The following is a 17,093-nucleotide window of genomic DNA, read 5'->3' as shown; positions in this document are numbered from 1 at the left end:
CTGCAGATGCTGGAGATCAGAGCTGAAAATGTGTTGCTGGAAAAGCGCAGCAGGTCAGGCAGCATCCAAGGAACAGGAGAATCGACGTTTCGGGCATAAGCCCTTCAGGAATGAGGTTTTCCTCATGTCTAGCTTATTTGGTGAATTTGGTATGATGGGAGCTAGGTACTTTTTTTTTCTTTACTTGTCCCAATGCTATCCTTTGGATTGTGAATCCTTTTATCACTGAATTTGTCCTGCCTATCTCAGATCTTTTTGTTATTCTTCTCTTCCCCCTCCCCCCACCCCCCATTCACTTCTTCGAAATCTATTAGTTTTTTAACTTTCCTCTGTTCTGATGCAAGGTCACAGACCTGAAATGTTAGCTTGATGTTCCTTTCCTCAGATGCTGTCATTTTTCAACCATTTTTTGTTTTAATTTTGCATCCTGTAAGGTATGCTACTCAAATCTATATGCGGTATTTAAGATGAGCTGTGCTCCAAGGGTCTGTACAATTGAAACACTATGCACTTTTATTCCAACCTGCTAATGGATTTTTTTTTGATTATTATTCATTGATTTCCACACCCATTTTTCAAGATTGATCAATGGATGACAAAATAGTGGTCAGGTATGATATTAAACAGGACTATTTTCTACCTCATTTTAATCACGAGGGAGCAAACATCTTCACTTTTGTTTTCCATCAATATGGTTAGAAGTTCTAGTGAAGTTAATTCTGCCCAAACAAAATTACCTTTCAGTGATGCTTTTATGTTGACGTTCTGTTTACAAGGAAGATCAATTAGACAATTTTGACTAAGATAAAGAATATGCTATCAGGTTGTAAAATAGCTTGCTGATTCAGATGTTAAATATTGCAATTTCTGTTCTTCAGAATATTGTACCTAATGATGTACTGTAATAAAATACTCAAATGAAAATTGAGTTCATTTTCATATTTGAGAGTGGTAAATGCGCTGTAAAACTCCATTAGCTGAAACTTTTTGCCGTGGCAATCTAGTAAATTACATGGCCCTATAACTGCTAATGAAGAGCATTGATCTTTGTGATGGGAAAGATAAGATCTCTGTGAAGATAGAGTGATAGAATTCGCATTACAAAAGGGCAGTTTTGTAAAATATGCCGTGCTTGTAATATTTTCAACTTTCCCAAAAGAAAGATAAGAGTATATTAGTAGTAGCCCAGACGCCAGTTTTGAGGATACCATTAATTAGAGTGAATGACATTTGAAAATGTTAATGTGAAGGAAGTAATGGAAGGAGCATGGCAGGCATAGAGTGTAAGAGTGGTAGCAGGAGGTGGTGAAATGTGGTGCATTGAGGGACAATTTGGAACCTCTAGTCATACCTCACCTGCTTAGTGACCTAATGGTTTGATTTTATTACTAATAAAATGGTATGATTTCAAGATAATAAAAATGAATCTGATGTTTGCATCTCTTAATTCTCTTGGTGAATTTACTTATTATTCAAACTATTAAGATCCATTTGAGAACCGCAGGAAAGTAGTTGTGTAAAATATCCTTCACTTGCAAAATTAAATAGCATCGGGGACACATCATTTTCAGACCTAGAGTAAGCAAACTACAATTAACAAATATACTGTAGTAAAAAGAAAACCAATAGATTTTTATAGACCGTTTGGCTCAGCTGATTTAAGCTGATGTATAGGTTCTCTTTGCCTCCCTCCCCCTTGAACAGGCAAGCTGTGCTGGCAATTTATTGTGCTCCCTTTATTGTGGTAACTATTGGGAATTGTTTTGATGAGTGTAAGAATAAATAAGTCATTTTTCAGCAATACCCAAGTTTTGTACTACCAAACGCCTGTTAGCTATTAGCTGAGATTAGGTATACAGTTCAGGGAATTGACAAAAATGTTGCTGCGAGAACTTGCTGAAAATATTCAATGGAACCACTCCTTTCCAGGTATTTCTCACCCAGCTGATTAAAATAAACCTGCAAGCCATTCTAGACAGTTCCCTTAGGGCTGACTAAGTAGGTACACTATCTAATAATGGTCTTCTCAATTCAAAATCAACTCTACCTCCAGTGAAGAAGCAATAGCACAACTTTAGCCAAAGATCAAAAGATTGCCACTCCAGTCTCTGGAGCTTTTTCTCTTATAAGTTTTGTGCCATTCTGGATGTAATTTCTTCTGCCCTGACTGTTTTGAACACAGCTAAATTGCATTGCTGATGCTGTAGGCCTTTTTCTCTCAGGAGTTCCTCCTCTTCTCTTCTGGACAGTTGTACACATCTTTCTGAACAAATATTTGTTTCTGTCTCTGCTGTGCTATGTCAGTAGATACCTTAACCAGCCCAGTTCTCATTTTCTGTTTGATCCTTGTTTTTGAAACTATTCTTCTCAATATTTTTGTTTTAAAATTCCTCACATAAGTGTGTATGAACACATTTCCAGACTACCTAACAACACACCCAGAAGTTGAAAATAAAACTCAATGTATGTCTATTCCTCTTAACATGCACAGTATAAAAATACAAATCAAACTTGAAGCTTTAGAAGCTAAATTTCTGAATAATAATAATGACATAGCATGAACCTTCATTACAACAGGTAAATTCACATTTCAGAACAGAGTTTCAGAATCTTAACCCAATGACAATGAAGGAACTATGATTTAATTTCAAGTCAGGATATTGTGTGGCTTGAAGGGGAACTTGTAGGTATATTCCATCACACTCCTGATTTGTGTCTTGTACATGATGGACAATCTTTAGGAAATGAGGAGATAAGTAATTCACCAGAATTTCCAAAAGCCAGAATATTTATATATTTGGTTCACTAAGTTTCTGGTAGGTGGTAACCTCCAGGATGTTGCAAGTTGTGGGTTCAGCATGATAATGCCATTGACGGTCAAGGGTAGAAGGTTAGATTTTATATACTGGAGATGGTCATTTCCTGATACTTGTGTTAAAAATGCCTGAGGGTAAAGACTACTTCAGTATCTTAGAAGTATGAATGATATTGAATAATATGCAATCATCAGCAAATATTACTACTACTGACCTTGTTCTGAAGAGATCGTCAATGAAGCAGCTGAAACTGATTGTGTTTGGACATTACTCAGAGGAATTCCTACAATGATGTTTAATAACTCTTGGAATCCACATATTACTCTAGTATATTTACATGGCATTTCCTCTAAGGCTAATATATTATTATAAAATGTAATACCCAGGACTGTTCACAATTATCCCAAATATGAGCTAACAATGGCTTTGTTCAGCTGAACATAACTTCTGTCTCCTTGAATTCTATTCTTATGTGTATAGTGTTCAGCATTCCATTACCTTTTCTTGTGATGTTCTGGATCTATTCAGCACATTTTACTGTGTAAGTCTTTCCAATCCACCTGATGTCTAGCAGTAAGAGCAGGAGTGTTTTCTGATCAGTAGCAAATCATTGAAGTACTTGGCACTTAAAGCATGGGTCAATCCAAAGTAAGTTCATGTTCCAACACTTGAAAATAAGAACTCAGATCCCGAAATCTCTTTGGACCTCCACTATTTCTAACATTTCACCATTTAGAAATTATTTCTGACATTTGCTAATTTTGAAATAATTTTGTTCCCGTTTTAAGCCATTCACTTTGTGAAGACTTCTTTACAACGTTATCATTTGACTGCACTTACAAGTTTACAATGCTACCCATCTTTGTATCAATGGCAAATTTTGATTTGGGACTTTCTAACTCATCATCTCAGTCATTAGTGAACGCAGTGAATATTTGAGGCCCCCAGACAGCTTCTTGAGAAGCACCACTTTTTAACTATGTGCTTACTGTCCTTACTCTACTTCTGCACAGCTGGCTTTCTAACCAATTGAATGGTTTGCTCTCAGTTCCATGAACTTTGACTTTGTCCAGTAGCTCCTTATGAGGGACGTTATCAATGCCTTCTCCGAGCCCATTTAAATGGAATCCATCAGCATTCCCTTATCAATTACTCTAGTTAGTTTAAAAAGTTCAATCAGATCCAGCAGGCGGAACCTTCCTTTTACTGATTCATGCTGACCCTGTCTGATTAGCACAAATTTTCAGTGTGTTTAGTCCTTAGTTATAAAAATTAGCAATTTCCTGACTACAGATGTTAGGCTAAATGATCTATAATTCCAGATTTCTACCTTTTCTTGATGTTTTTGAGCTGAAATAAATATGGAAAAGGAAAGTTAAGTAGGTCTTTTATGATTCTTAAATGACTTGCAGGTTATACTTGCATAATAACAATGTCACAACCAGTGTTTTATGTGAACATAATGGGACTCTCTAAGGTTAATATAAACATTCCAGAATATTGGGGACATCATTAATTGTTAATGGTTATCATCACCTGTTCGAATTTATTTAATTCTGCTTTTCACTGCATCGCCATTTTCTATGGTCTTCATGGCAACAGAACATCCATAATCTTTCTCTTTGGCTTTAGCATTAATTCCACAATATAAATGGTATAGTAATTTCAGAGTGTACATTCTATTTAATCAAATGACAGATTAATAAATGTCTTGGAAACATATAAGCTCTTGGTAAGCACTTAAGGAAGATTGTAATATTTGAATTTTCAGCTCTATTGCCTTTTTAAATTTTCTTTTTAAAACTAAGAAAGTGTGCAATGTGTAACTTTAAACCTTACTTTGCATTTTTTATGCTATTCTATTATCACTACAATGTTTAACTTCTAACTTTGTTCTTCCTTTCTACATTGTTCTTAAGATTCTTGTACCTAAAGTGGTTCATTTTGTGGTGACATTATGCACTTATCATTGTACTCCTGTACTTGAGTGCACTATCATTGTACTCCTGTACTTGAGTGCACATGACAATCAAATCAACTCAAATACTGATTATAAACGATCAGCTCTCTTGTTCAGTAAATTTGAAATAATTAAAATCTCAGACAAAAGTGGGTGGGTACTTTCTTTCTCTTAGGGGAAGAATATCCTTAACAAGTTGATTACTTTTAACAGTCTGACAGTTCCACTGTCAATTTGAAGCACCCATTTTACTTTCATTATGTGGCTGTCTTCTAGTCTCAGATCAATTTTCAAACTTCTGTCTCATGAATCTTTCATAGCTTTCTACAGCATATTGGATGAAGTGTTCAAATCTAGCTACTGTAAATCAGTAGAAGCTGAAATTCACTTTATGATAACTTGTATTTGCATAGCATCTTTATTAAAGTGAGACATTCTGAGATGCTTCATTGCTTTATCAGACAAAACTTGATATCAAGCTATATCAAGAAATATTAGAACTGGTAACAAAATTTTAGTTAAAATGACTGAGAGAGAGAGAGATTTAAGGAGGGAATTCCAGAGCCAAGAGCATCTGCAGCTGAAGGAATGACTGCTACTACTACAGCAATAGAAATCAGTTGAGCAAGAGACCATAATTAATGGCCAGAAATCTCAAAACATTGTAGGGCCAAAAGGTATCACAGAAATAGGGTGAGATGAGATAGTGAAGGAATTTGAATATGAAGATGCGAATTTTAAAATTTGAGCATTTCTGCTGTTGAAGCCAATATAAGTAAGCAAGTACATGAACAATAGATGAAAGGGAACTTGGTGAGAGTTAGAAGATGGGCAGCAGATTTTTTTTGTATGACTCACATTTATGAATGGTTTTAAAGGCTGGCATAGACAGCAGTGGAGCATTTGAATCTGGAGAAAACAGTGTCAGGGTGCAGATAGGTGATATTACAGGGATGGCCATAGGCAATAATGGAGAGATAAAGGGATTGGAGGGAGGATCATGAAAGAATATTGATGTTGCAAGCAATTTGTGTCAGCCATAGAGACTGTCACTAGGGAGCGGGTTTTGTGACAGAGACCAAAGATCAGATTTCAATCTTACCAATTTATATTGGTGAAAATTTATGTTGATTCAGTACTGGGTTGAACAAAAATCATGATAAAAGAGGAGACACTAGTGGTGGAGGTAAGTGCTGGCTATTGTTTTTTTGGCAACCTAATCATAGTTGAAATCATCTTCACAAATTTTTATTACGTCCAAATAAGCTATATTATTGTATCTTGAAAACTACAGCCATTTTAATTAGAAACAAGTCATGTAATACCCAAAACTCGACTGTTTTCCAGTACTGTGTGCATTCTGGTCGGCCAGCTATAGGAAGGGCCCTGTTAAACTGGAGAGGCTTCAGAAAAGACTTAGCAGGATGTTGTCAGGAATGGAGGGTTTGAGTTATTAAAATAGGCTGGGACCTTTTTCAATGGAACATGGGAGGTTGAGGTGTGACCTCATAGAGGTTTATAAAGTCATGAAGGGCAGAGATAAGGTGAATAGCAAAGGTCTTTTCCCTAGGGTGGGGAGTTTGCATCTAGGGGGCTTATTTTTAGGGTGAGAGGAGCATTAAGTTTTAAAAAGAACATGAGGTACAGTTACAACATTGAAAAGACATTTGGATAAGCACATAAACAGGAAGAGTTTGGAGGTATATGGGCCAAATGCAGACAAGTGGGACTAGTTTAGTTGGGAACATGGTCGGCGTGGACTAGTTGGACTGAAGGGTCTGTATGGCTCTATGGCTGTTAAGCTGTTAAATAATTGATAATGGCACGGACATTTGTATGCCATGCTCCTTCCACCTACTGATGGTGCTGTGTAGAGATTTACAGTGTAATTGTCTTGATTAATTTTATGTATTAATTTTCATTCTTTGTATTTAACTTATATACCCTTTACCCTCTTTCCTCTCCCCTTCACTCTTTTAATTTACTCACTCCTTTCCACTTATAAGACCCTTCTGAACACCACTCCTTTTCTCTCTGGTTCCCTTCAACTTGCCTTTCTACTTATTTTACTTCCCTGTTTGATTTGCAGTTCTCCACCTTTCCTTCTTCTCTTCCTCTCCTTTTCTTTCTTCCAATTGTTTTTGCTTTTTCCATTTCCTTCCCTTTTATCCTTCTTTCTCTTATCTTTCTCCTTCTTCCTTCGTCTTCCACTTTCCCTCACCTTCTCTCCTCTGTTCCTTCCTGTCCCCTGCCATCTCTTTCAACAATGCCCTGGCCTCGTACCCTTCTAACCTGGCTTGACCTGGAAATTGCACATGGTCTTGATTCACCCTGTTGAATGTCACAGAAGAGCGACAAACAATATATATGGAACTAAAAAGTTGAGCTGTAGGGAGAGGCTGAAGAGGCTTTGGCTATTTTTGCCTGGAGCATCAGAGGCTGAGGGGTGACCTTCCAGTGGTTAACAAATTTATGAGGGCATGGACAGGGTGAATAGCCAAAATCTTTTTGCTGTGGATCGGGGAGTCCAAAACTAGAAGGCATAGTTTAAAGTGAGAGACCAATAATTTAAAAGGCAACTTTTTTGTGTGTGTATGGATTGAGCTGCCAGAGGAGGTGTTGGAGGCTGGTACAATGACAACATTTAAAAGGCATCTGGATGGTTATATGAATAGGAAGGGTTTAGAGGGATATGGGCCAAATGCTGGCAAATGGAGCTAGATTAATTTAGGATATCTGGCCGACATGAATGAGTTGGATTGAAGGATCTGTTTTGTGCTGCACAACTTTTTGACTCTGACTGTATAAATTTTGCAGTAGCAGGTTAATAATAGCATCTGCCAATAGTTAGACTTGCATGTTTAGGTTTTTAATTTGTTTTTTTTTAAAGTAATATGTTGTTAAAAATACAAGCAGATAGCAGATTTGGAAGAACCTGGGTATCTAGGAACTTGGTGAATTACACAACTAGTAAGTAAGTTGTTTTGTTAGCCAGCAAAATTTAAGCATGAAGAAATAAACAGACTAAAAAAGGGAGAATGAAGTAAAATGCTGAATTCAATGTCAAATTAGGTACAGAAAGACAAGTAATGGTGGAAAGAATTATTAGATAGAGACAAACTAAAAAGCAGCAACTTAAGGAGTAACATTTTCCTTTCTTAAATCTTCAACAAGTAAAACCTAAAAGATTGCGCTTTCACATTTGTGCTAGTTCATTTTCAATGCCAGAGAGGTTGAATTACCTTGAGTAATGCATTAACATTGTCAAAAGAGTACTTTTATTTGAAATTATTTGACTTAATGCTGTTAATTTCATTTGTATTAAATACAGTCTTTTGCTTCATTCAATGCTGAGGCTGATAGTGAGATGCTGTTTTGTGAAGTTTAAATAACTTTTGGATATCAACACATAACTGACATTCTGTTCTTAATTTAAATTGCCATACTCTCGGTACAAAAATAGCAATATATTCTATTATTCTCACTGTTGCTTTGCCTCAGAATTTGGCTCCATATGGTTTTGAGACCACCTGTCACACACTCAGTATCAACATTCAAGGGAAAATGTAGAAATTTGCAGGCACCCTTTAACTCTGCAAACATTCCTCACCAATAGCAATTAATCTATAACTGACTTCAAGGTGTTTATTACAATTAGATTTTGTGGTCTTAATCATACATCTAATTGAGCAACTGAATAATTGTATTAAGGTGCATTTAATATTAGAACATTCTGTAATTGTGAAAATATTATACAATGCTAGATGAGTAATGCCACAGAAAATCAGTGAGTATTGCCTGATTGGGCAGCTACTCTGGACTATTTATGAGGCAAGTTTGCAAAAACTTGCAGAATGAGATCTTCCTGGCATAAGAATCTTAATACATTTTTAATTCGGAAAAACGTGAGGATGGAATTTTTTTCTTAAATGTTTAATTTAAAGACGTTAGAAAAAAATAAAGTTACTGAATTGATGTGCATGGAATAAGCTATTCCAAGATTGGGAATGAGTAGCAATACAGAGAAATATCCACAGTATCTGATGTGGATTTCTGGGCAAGGGGACCACAAAAGTGAGAAACAACAGGGAGGGAGGCAATGAAAACAATTCCTTCCATATAGAATGTCTGACCGATATAAGCTGATATGCTGATTATAGCAGAAAGTTTCACTGATCCAGGCTATGTTTTCTAACAATTCTGCCTTATTGAAAATTATTCCAGGCACCATGCTCTAACTGTAAAAGACATAGTGGCTTTGAATGTTTTAGCCTCCGCGTTTAACAAACGATTGGTGACAGTGGACATTTGTCAGGCAGCATCATTATTCAATAAAGGCAGGTAACCCTGTTCAAAAGGATAGAGAAGTATATAGAATTCCAAACATGTGGAGCATTTCAGGACCAAAGGGCAATGGAATTATCCTCACTGTGATTCCGAAGGTTCAAGATATCATCACTGCACCCATGTGGTCATCGAGACACAGAGTAATCTGAGAGATCCAGCTATATATTTTCTGGTCTGCAGCCACAAAAAGGAGTTTATCCAGATGTGCGTAAGCTATTCTGGCAGCTAATATACCTCACACTGTTATTTCACCAGTGAGTCTCTCTGGGGATACTTGGGGATAAAGAATATTCTTTCAAGAGATGACTTTTGAAACATCTTTTCAGAACTCTGCAATGGAGACAAAGGCACGTCTGACACCATGAGGAAGCATCTGCTCTCACTGCCTCCAAAAGGACCACAAGGCAGGCACCTGAGAAATGTGGGGTTGCTGGGTCTGGTTCTGTTCTCCCCTCTCTCATCCACCTCTGCATGAAACAACCACGACAATAATAGCTGCTATTTACCCTATGAATTGGATCTGCGCAATGTAATTTGCATGCCTATTCCATGAGACTACTACCCCAATCAGCAGGCTAATTAGTGGCCATTTTCAAAATTGCATTGCAATGCATGTCTAAAACTGATGCAATGGGGTCAAGATGCAAAAGTGCTCCCCAGGGTTATGCTTCAGAACCCAGAAAGAAAATCCTGCTTCATGTCTTCATTAGCGATGTACCATTGGGTTCTTTCAGATTTCTAGCTTTTTCTATATTTTGGTTACATTTGTGCTGGATGGAAAGAGATGGTCAGAGATTAAAAGGCTTATGCAAATCTTTCCTGTCAGTGACTTAAGAGAAGTTCCTTCGTTTCCTGTGCAGCAACTGAGTGGTAGGTTCAGAACATTGCCAGCTGGAACTAACATGCTTACAGACAAATTGCAACAATAGGATGAAAGTTTCCTCTAATTCTTACTGTTGGTAATCACTGCAATTTCAATTAATATGTTGCATATAAATCAAACAGATGCCTGATGCAATTGTGTGAGTGTTTTTTCTCTTTAATTTACCTTCTAAAATGACATGACCCAGTTACCTACTGTCAATTCACTGCTACAACAAAAGACATTGCTGATGCTCTGCTATATATCTGTCTGTGTGTCAGTCAGTGACTACACTTGTTTTTCAATGAAATATACCCTAGGCTTTTCATTGCAAGTTGTTCTACTGAAACCTGACAAATGAGCAGTGCTCTGAAAGCTTGTACTTTCAAATAAACCTGTTGGACTGTAACCTAGTGTGATTTTTAACTTTGTCCACCCCAGTCCATACATAATGAAATAGTCATTGGGTTAACTGAAGGTTTCATATGCACTAATAGTGCATCTGGTGGAAGTTAATAGTGCAGCATGTTGTGGCATGGTGTTTGCAACCTCAGTCATGGTAGTGTCAATTGCCTTTTGTTGCCTGTCTATGGGTCCTGACACACTACTCACTGCTAAAGCATTTTAACAAAACATTTCAAAATTACATTTAACTTTAAACCTAAATATTGACTGTATTCAGGAGTGAAATTTATTTTGAGCAGAAGCGTAAACTTGGCACTGACAAATCAGCTAATTTTAAGCACATTTTTCATTTATGTTCCATTTTTGTTTTAAAACAAACTCTCATGACAGTCACAAATGAAACGCTACATGATTGTGACCCTAGTCATTTGTAAGCTGCTCCTTGACAGCATCATCTGAAAGTATGTCAACTCCCATATGAATACTGCTGACACTCACCTCTGTCAAAGCATTGTCTTTCTCAACTATTCCACTAACACTGTTATCAAATGGATAAACCAAACTTTTTTCCCATTTAACACTATGAAGATTTAAGTTTCTGGCCACAATTTTTTTTCTTGAGACAGAGCACAAAGGCAAGAGAAATTCTAGTTCCATGGCCTCAAACTTAAAACTTAGCTACCCATAATTTAAATTTTTGGTCTGGGGAGGTCCTGGATGGGAAGACGGGCCAAGTGACCCAGGAATGTTATAAAAGATTGCTCAATTCTTGAGGTGGGGTGGGCTGAAGTTCTGCCTAGACAACATCCCACCACCTTTCACCCTCTCTCACTTGATCACCAGCAATGCCAACCTAGTCCTCTTCCACCACAATGATGCCCCTTCTTTCCCTCTAATTATCCTATGTACATCGACCTCTGTCATCCTCCACACCCACCTATGCTCTTGCACTCACCTGCCCGGGTATCTCATAACCTTTGCACCATCTATGCCTATCTCCTATGGCTTTGTATATCCCATGTGCCCATAATCATTCCCACCATCCTTGATTGCTCCTATTTCCAGTTCATATTCCTATCTAGTACCCTTTGTCCTTCTCTCCCATGTCAACTTGCATATTCTTATTACTGCCTTGGGCATTAAGCAGGAGGATGAAGCCTATGGATTACATCATAATTGAAAAACACGTGCTATCATTTATACAATGCATACATCCAATACTGTGAAATTGCTTCAACCAATCCCTTATGAAAACGAATATTTCACTCAAGTGCTTAATACCTTATATTAACATTCCTTTCCATTGAACAGCTTCCCATTAGTAGGCACTACCACTGATAAAATGGTACTTTGGAAAATCAGTGACTCAGCACAAATTCTATAATGGTTCCAATAGCTTAGACCTTTTAATAACTTCACACTTGTTTTGGTCAGCTGCTTCAAACCTTTAGTAAACTTAGAGATTATGTACCTGTAATGTACAAGCATGCTTTTCCTAAACCCATAAGTGGCTTACTGCCAGTTAACTGACCTGAGGCCAGATTGAAAGAGGTACCATATTTCTCCACAGGGGAAGATATAAAATATTCCACTGCCCTCATCATATCCCACAGAGTCCTTTGCCAACCTATGCAATCTAATCCCTTCTACCCGTCTGTCATGGCTCTTCAATTACCTGTGCCAACCTTGTGCCTACATCCACCCAATACCCTTCCCCTTTTACCTACATTACAATTCATTGAAATTCATTGAGTGTCTGAATCAGTGTAATTCCAATTACACTCAAGAAGCTAGGATCATCTAGGACAAAGCAGATTGCATGATAGGCATCCTTCCAAGTCTCACACTGTCCTGACTTGGAACTATATCTCCACTCCTTCACTGTTGTTGTTTCAATATCCTGGAACTCTCCCCCAAATAGTATTGTGGGTGTATCTACATCCCAAAGATTGTAGTGGTTAAGACAGCATTTGAGGTAAAGATGAAGAAAATGGTTTTCTCTGAGCGTTATTAGACTTTGGTGGAATTCTCTCCTCAGACAGCAAGAGGCTGAGTCATTGAATACATTCCAAGCTCACTGACACAGATTTTTGTTCAACAAAGAAGTCAAAGGTTATGGGAGGCAGGCAAGAAAGTGGAGTTAAGGCTACAATCAGCTCAGCCATGATTTTATAAAATGGCAGAACAGTCTCAATGTGTTAAATGGTGTACTGCTATCTCTAATGATCAGATTAACAGGAGAAAGTTATCAGAGTCGAGAGTGTGGTGCTGGAAAAGCACAGCAGGTCAGGCAGCATCTGAGGAGCAGGAGAATCAACGTTTTGGGCATAAGCCTTTTATCAGGAATACGCTCATTCCTGATGAAGGGCTTCTACCTGAAACCTCGATTCTCCTGCTCCTCGGATGCTGCCTGACCCTGCTGTGCTTTTCCAGCACCACACTCTCGACTCTAATCTCCAGCATCTGCAGTCCTCACTTTCTCCTAAGAGAAAATTATCAGCCTACCTTGTGCTGGTGTTGTAATCAAAACACAAGCACTGCACTCCAGTCTCTCAAAGTTTTAGAACTGTGGTGAATAAAGCGAGCCATTAATTGTAGCACTTAAGTGTTAAATGTCTTCATAATCAATCAGGTATAGTAAAGATTCAGGTTAGAGCAAGAAAGAGAGAACAGAAAATCTGCTGACATGCTGAATGCATCATTTTGTAGGTCAGGTTCTTTTTTTAAAACTTAATTTGGGGGAACAGGTGCTTTGGAAAAGTATGTTAAGTTTTTTTTGTGTTGATGAAAAGACTTATTTATATTTTTATTGTATTTGTTTATGGGCTGTGGGCATTGCTAGCACAGTTAGCATTTATTGCTCATCCCTAATTGTCTGTGAGAATGTGGTGTGAGTACCTTCTTGCGCTGCTGCAGTCCATGTGTGTAGGTACACCCACAATGCTGCTGGAACGCGAAGGGAGTTCCAGGATTTGAACCTGAAACAGAAAGAATAGTGATGTAGTTCTGTGTCAGGATGGTGTGTCAGTTGCAGGTTGTACTGTTCCCATGGGTCCACTATTCTTCTGAGTGGTAGTTTGCAATTTGGAAGCTGTTGTTGAAAGAGCCTTCCTGACTTGCTTCATTGTATTTTGTGCATGGTGTACCCTGCTGCCACCTTGCACCAAAAGTGATGGATGGAGTGAATGCTGGATGAGGTGCCATTCAAGCAGGGATGCTTTGTTCTCAATGGTGGTGTGCTACTTCGATGTTGTTGGAGGCTCACTAATCCAGGCGAGTAAAGAGTATTTCACCACATTTCTGACTTGTGCCTTGGGGGTTAGGCCTTGAGGAGTCAGGAGGTTAATCACTCACAGCAAAACTCCAAGTCTCTGATCCGTTCTTGTGGCCACTGTATTTATGTGGCCAGTCCAGTTAAAATTCAGTTCTAACATTCAAGATGTTAATGAAGGGAGATTCAGCCATGGTAATTCTGCTGTTGGAGATGGTCATTGCCCAGCATTTAAGTGGTGCAAATGTTACTTGCTACTTGTCAGCCTGAACTCGAACGTTGTCCAGACCTTGCTGCACGTGAATGTGGACTTTTTCACTAAGATGTTACAAATGGTACAGAACATTCTACAATCATCAGTGGATATCCCCACTTGGACCTGACGATGGAGGGAAAGTAATTGATGAAACTGAAGATTTATGGTCCTAGCAACTCTTACAATGATGTGCTGGAGCTGAGATTTTTAGCATCATGATTTTCTGTTGTACTAGGTATGACTCTAATCAGTGAGCAGTTTGTTCTTGGGATATAATTAAATACTGTAGGCCACATTTATTGTTCATTTCTAATCGTTGAAGATGAGTATGAATCTTCTCATTAAACCTCCCTGTAGTGCTTAGCTTGATGATGCTCTTACCATACTGTTGGGTAGGAATTCCAGGTTTTTGACAAAGAACAGGGGTTTTATATCCGATAGCTTAGATTTTTAATTGCTGCATTTTTGAAAAAGCATCCAGGCCATTGTGTTTGTTTATGAAAATTGCCAGCAACTAATTTTATCAATAGGATTCTGACTTGTGTAATTTTCTTAATTTAAAGCGAGATCCATCAGGAGCGGTGTCTGTAAAGGATGTATTGGCTCGAGCTGCTGCAAAGGGACTATTGGATGGAGTTGAGACACCCAGAGTTCGGAAAAAGGAAGAAAAACGAAAGAAAAACAAAGTCTTTACACCAAAAATGGTGTCTTTCAGTGGAGCCCAGTCGAGGATAACTGAATTTTTAAATGAACAGAAATCAGTTACAGTTAACGGAACCTCCACAGCCTCCCAGCAATTGTCTAGAAGTGAGGCCAGTACTACTGGGTCAAGCATCAAATTAACTCAACGCGTGCCTATTCCTACCTTACCCAACCGAGTAAAGAGAAATATTAGCAATGCTGCTTCAGTGGGAAGGCTTGCTAGTCGGAAAGGAATTTCAACTGGAACAAAACAAGAGTTGAAGTTGGTTTTAAAACCAGTAGAGATGTTGCTTCCTCCAGTTACAATACGATACCTCAATTCAAATGGGGTTCAAAACCATGGTTACAATCAACCCTACCTCTTCCAGTACCATGGATTAACTAGTCAACCCGCTTTCCCTTATTCACGTAATGCATTTGTGACTTCATTAGGTGTGAAAAAACAAAGAGACACAGGTATGTCTATTTCGCGCAGGCAATCACGCCCTTGGGTGTAAGGTAAAAGAATGAACTGTAAAAAGTACTTTAAAATTTTAATTGAATCTTTAATGCATACATTGATGTTTTATATAATTTTAAAATAGTTTGAAGAATCTTGTAGTGTCTGTGAATTCATTGCTGGATAAGTAACAATTTGTGATTTAGCTTATGATAATAAAAAAGGTAAAATTTACAGTCAATAATCTTAAAAATGTAAGCATACATACTTAGTCATTCACTAGACATGTTTTCTAACAACAGACGTGCCTGAACAATTACATGAGTATTGTCACCAGCTAAAATGCAATTAAATTCCATCCCAGTAAGAAGCTTCTGTCGAGGTAATTTCAGCAGCACGGGTTCATTCTCATTCCATCAGTTAACTTCATGAAATGAAGCTGTGTCCTATATATTATGGTAGATGGTCAAGCCAGTCAGAAAAACCACATTGAGTCTGTTCTATCAAACTAATTTAAGTCAAAGCCACATAACGGTCCTTTCTGGATCATTCTGGGCCACTTTGTTTTAAAAACTGAAGAACCAAATATAGGGATAATATGTAATCGTAATTGTTCTCAACAATAATGAAAAAGGGAAAAATAACTAGTTATAGACCTATGTTCTAAACAAAACTAAAATATTAAAAACAGAAATATCTTGTTTAGGTATTTCCTATCTTTCAGAGCGACATTCATTTCACCCCAAAACAAAACATAATTAGCCACTCGTATGAGGAAATTTTAATCCAGAAGAGAGGGTATATGTACTGTCTTTATTCAGTAAATATTACTCACTACACTATGAGAGGAGTGATGACCTTAGTTTGTTTTAAACTTAGACTATTTGAATTCCACACATTAGAGCCTCAAAGATTAAAGCATCCTAAAACATCCTGTATACTGTAGTTCCCCTCAATATGTGTGGAACAAAGTAGTACATAATATTATTGGCTTTCCAAGTAAAGGTGGTCCTACCTATTTAGTTAATCTTTGACAATGAGTAGCTGCTTTGACATTTATTTTGAATCCAATTGGGGCCACCATGTGCAGGAAAAATTGAAGAATAGGAGAGCTGCTGCAACTACAGTATCTTATTCTCCTTAGGCTTTAAGGTCTGCGAAATGGTAATGAGGACAAACAAAAGGGAACAACAGATATTGTTGCATCAAAGGGAAAGTATCTGCATAAATGCAATTGGCATGATCAAGGTTTTTAGTGATTTTAAGGAGTCCTGTTTGTGCATTTAACATGCAATTCCATATTATGTAAAATAGTACAGAAGAATATTTTAGGTATAGTATATTTATATTAAAAAGACTCTACACTAAGATCAGGTGTATTCTTTGAGCAAAGTATTATCATTTGATCACATTCAACCAAATAATATCCTTTACCTTTTGTGGTGTCTATATGCTAGTCATTTGAGGTCTGTCTTTATTTGCTACGTATTAATATCTATCACCCTCCCCAGCATATTTCCTGAAAAATATCCTTAATTTCCCAACTGTGAGTGGATTAACTCTTGTAATAATCTTCCTCTTCCATGACTTGAATTCTATGCCAAATGGAGATGCACACCAGTAAGTGGACATCTGGAGATGATTCTGTGAAAATCAAATAAAATATTGGACGCAACCTCTCACATCAAACATCCTGCCTCACTTTTGAGCCTTAATAACCACACTTATTTGCTCAGGGTGAACAGGGCATTTCCTGAATCCTCTGTAACCATTCAAAACTAAAGCTATTGACCTTCTGTCCAACTCCACTTTCAATTCAGAAGTTGACCATTTTTAGGGGCTAATTATTTTCTTTATACAATTGACAATATCAATGAGATGTCATTGACCAGATACATCCCTGAAATATTTTGCTTCATTTCATTGCCAGTTCATAGTCCATAAACTTGCTCTTAGCTTCTCTAGTCAACCTTTCAATGTCTGTCTCCAAATAATGTGCACCTATTTAGACAGTCATTGGACTACCATGTCAATA

General features: G+C 37.6%; 1 protein-coding gene across 6 annotated transcripts in view; it reads left to right on the top strand.

Moving 5' to 3' along the window:
* Nucleotides 1-17,093, top strand: part of LOC122550944 (putative methyltransferase NSUN7) — a 154,566-nt gene that overhangs the window by 134,460 nt on the left and 3,013 nt on the right. For 5 of the 6 annotated variants that reach the window (XM_043692499.1, XM_043692491.1, XM_043692482.1 and 2 more), the window contains one exon: nt 14,481-15,075. The exons of the other annotated variant lie outside the window; for it this stretch is intronic. In XM_043692499.1, the coding sequence (XP_043548434.1) occupies nt 14,481-15,075 (595 nt within the window). The remainder of the gene's footprint in view (nt 1-14,480; nt 15,076-17,093) is intronic. 6 annotated transcript variants of the gene reach the window in all.

This window comes from Chiloscyllium plagiosum, chromosome 1 (genome assembly GCF_004010195.1).
Source record: "Chiloscyllium plagiosum isolate BGI_BamShark_2017 chromosome 1, ASM401019v2, whole genome shotgun sequence".
Classification (NCBI taxonomy): domain Eukaryota; kingdom Metazoa; phylum Chordata; class Chondrichthyes; order Orectolobiformes; family Hemiscylliidae; genus Chiloscyllium; species Chiloscyllium plagiosum.
The sequence above is the reverse complement of the archived record's forward strand: the minus strand, read 5'-3'. Positions and strand labels throughout refer to the sequence as shown.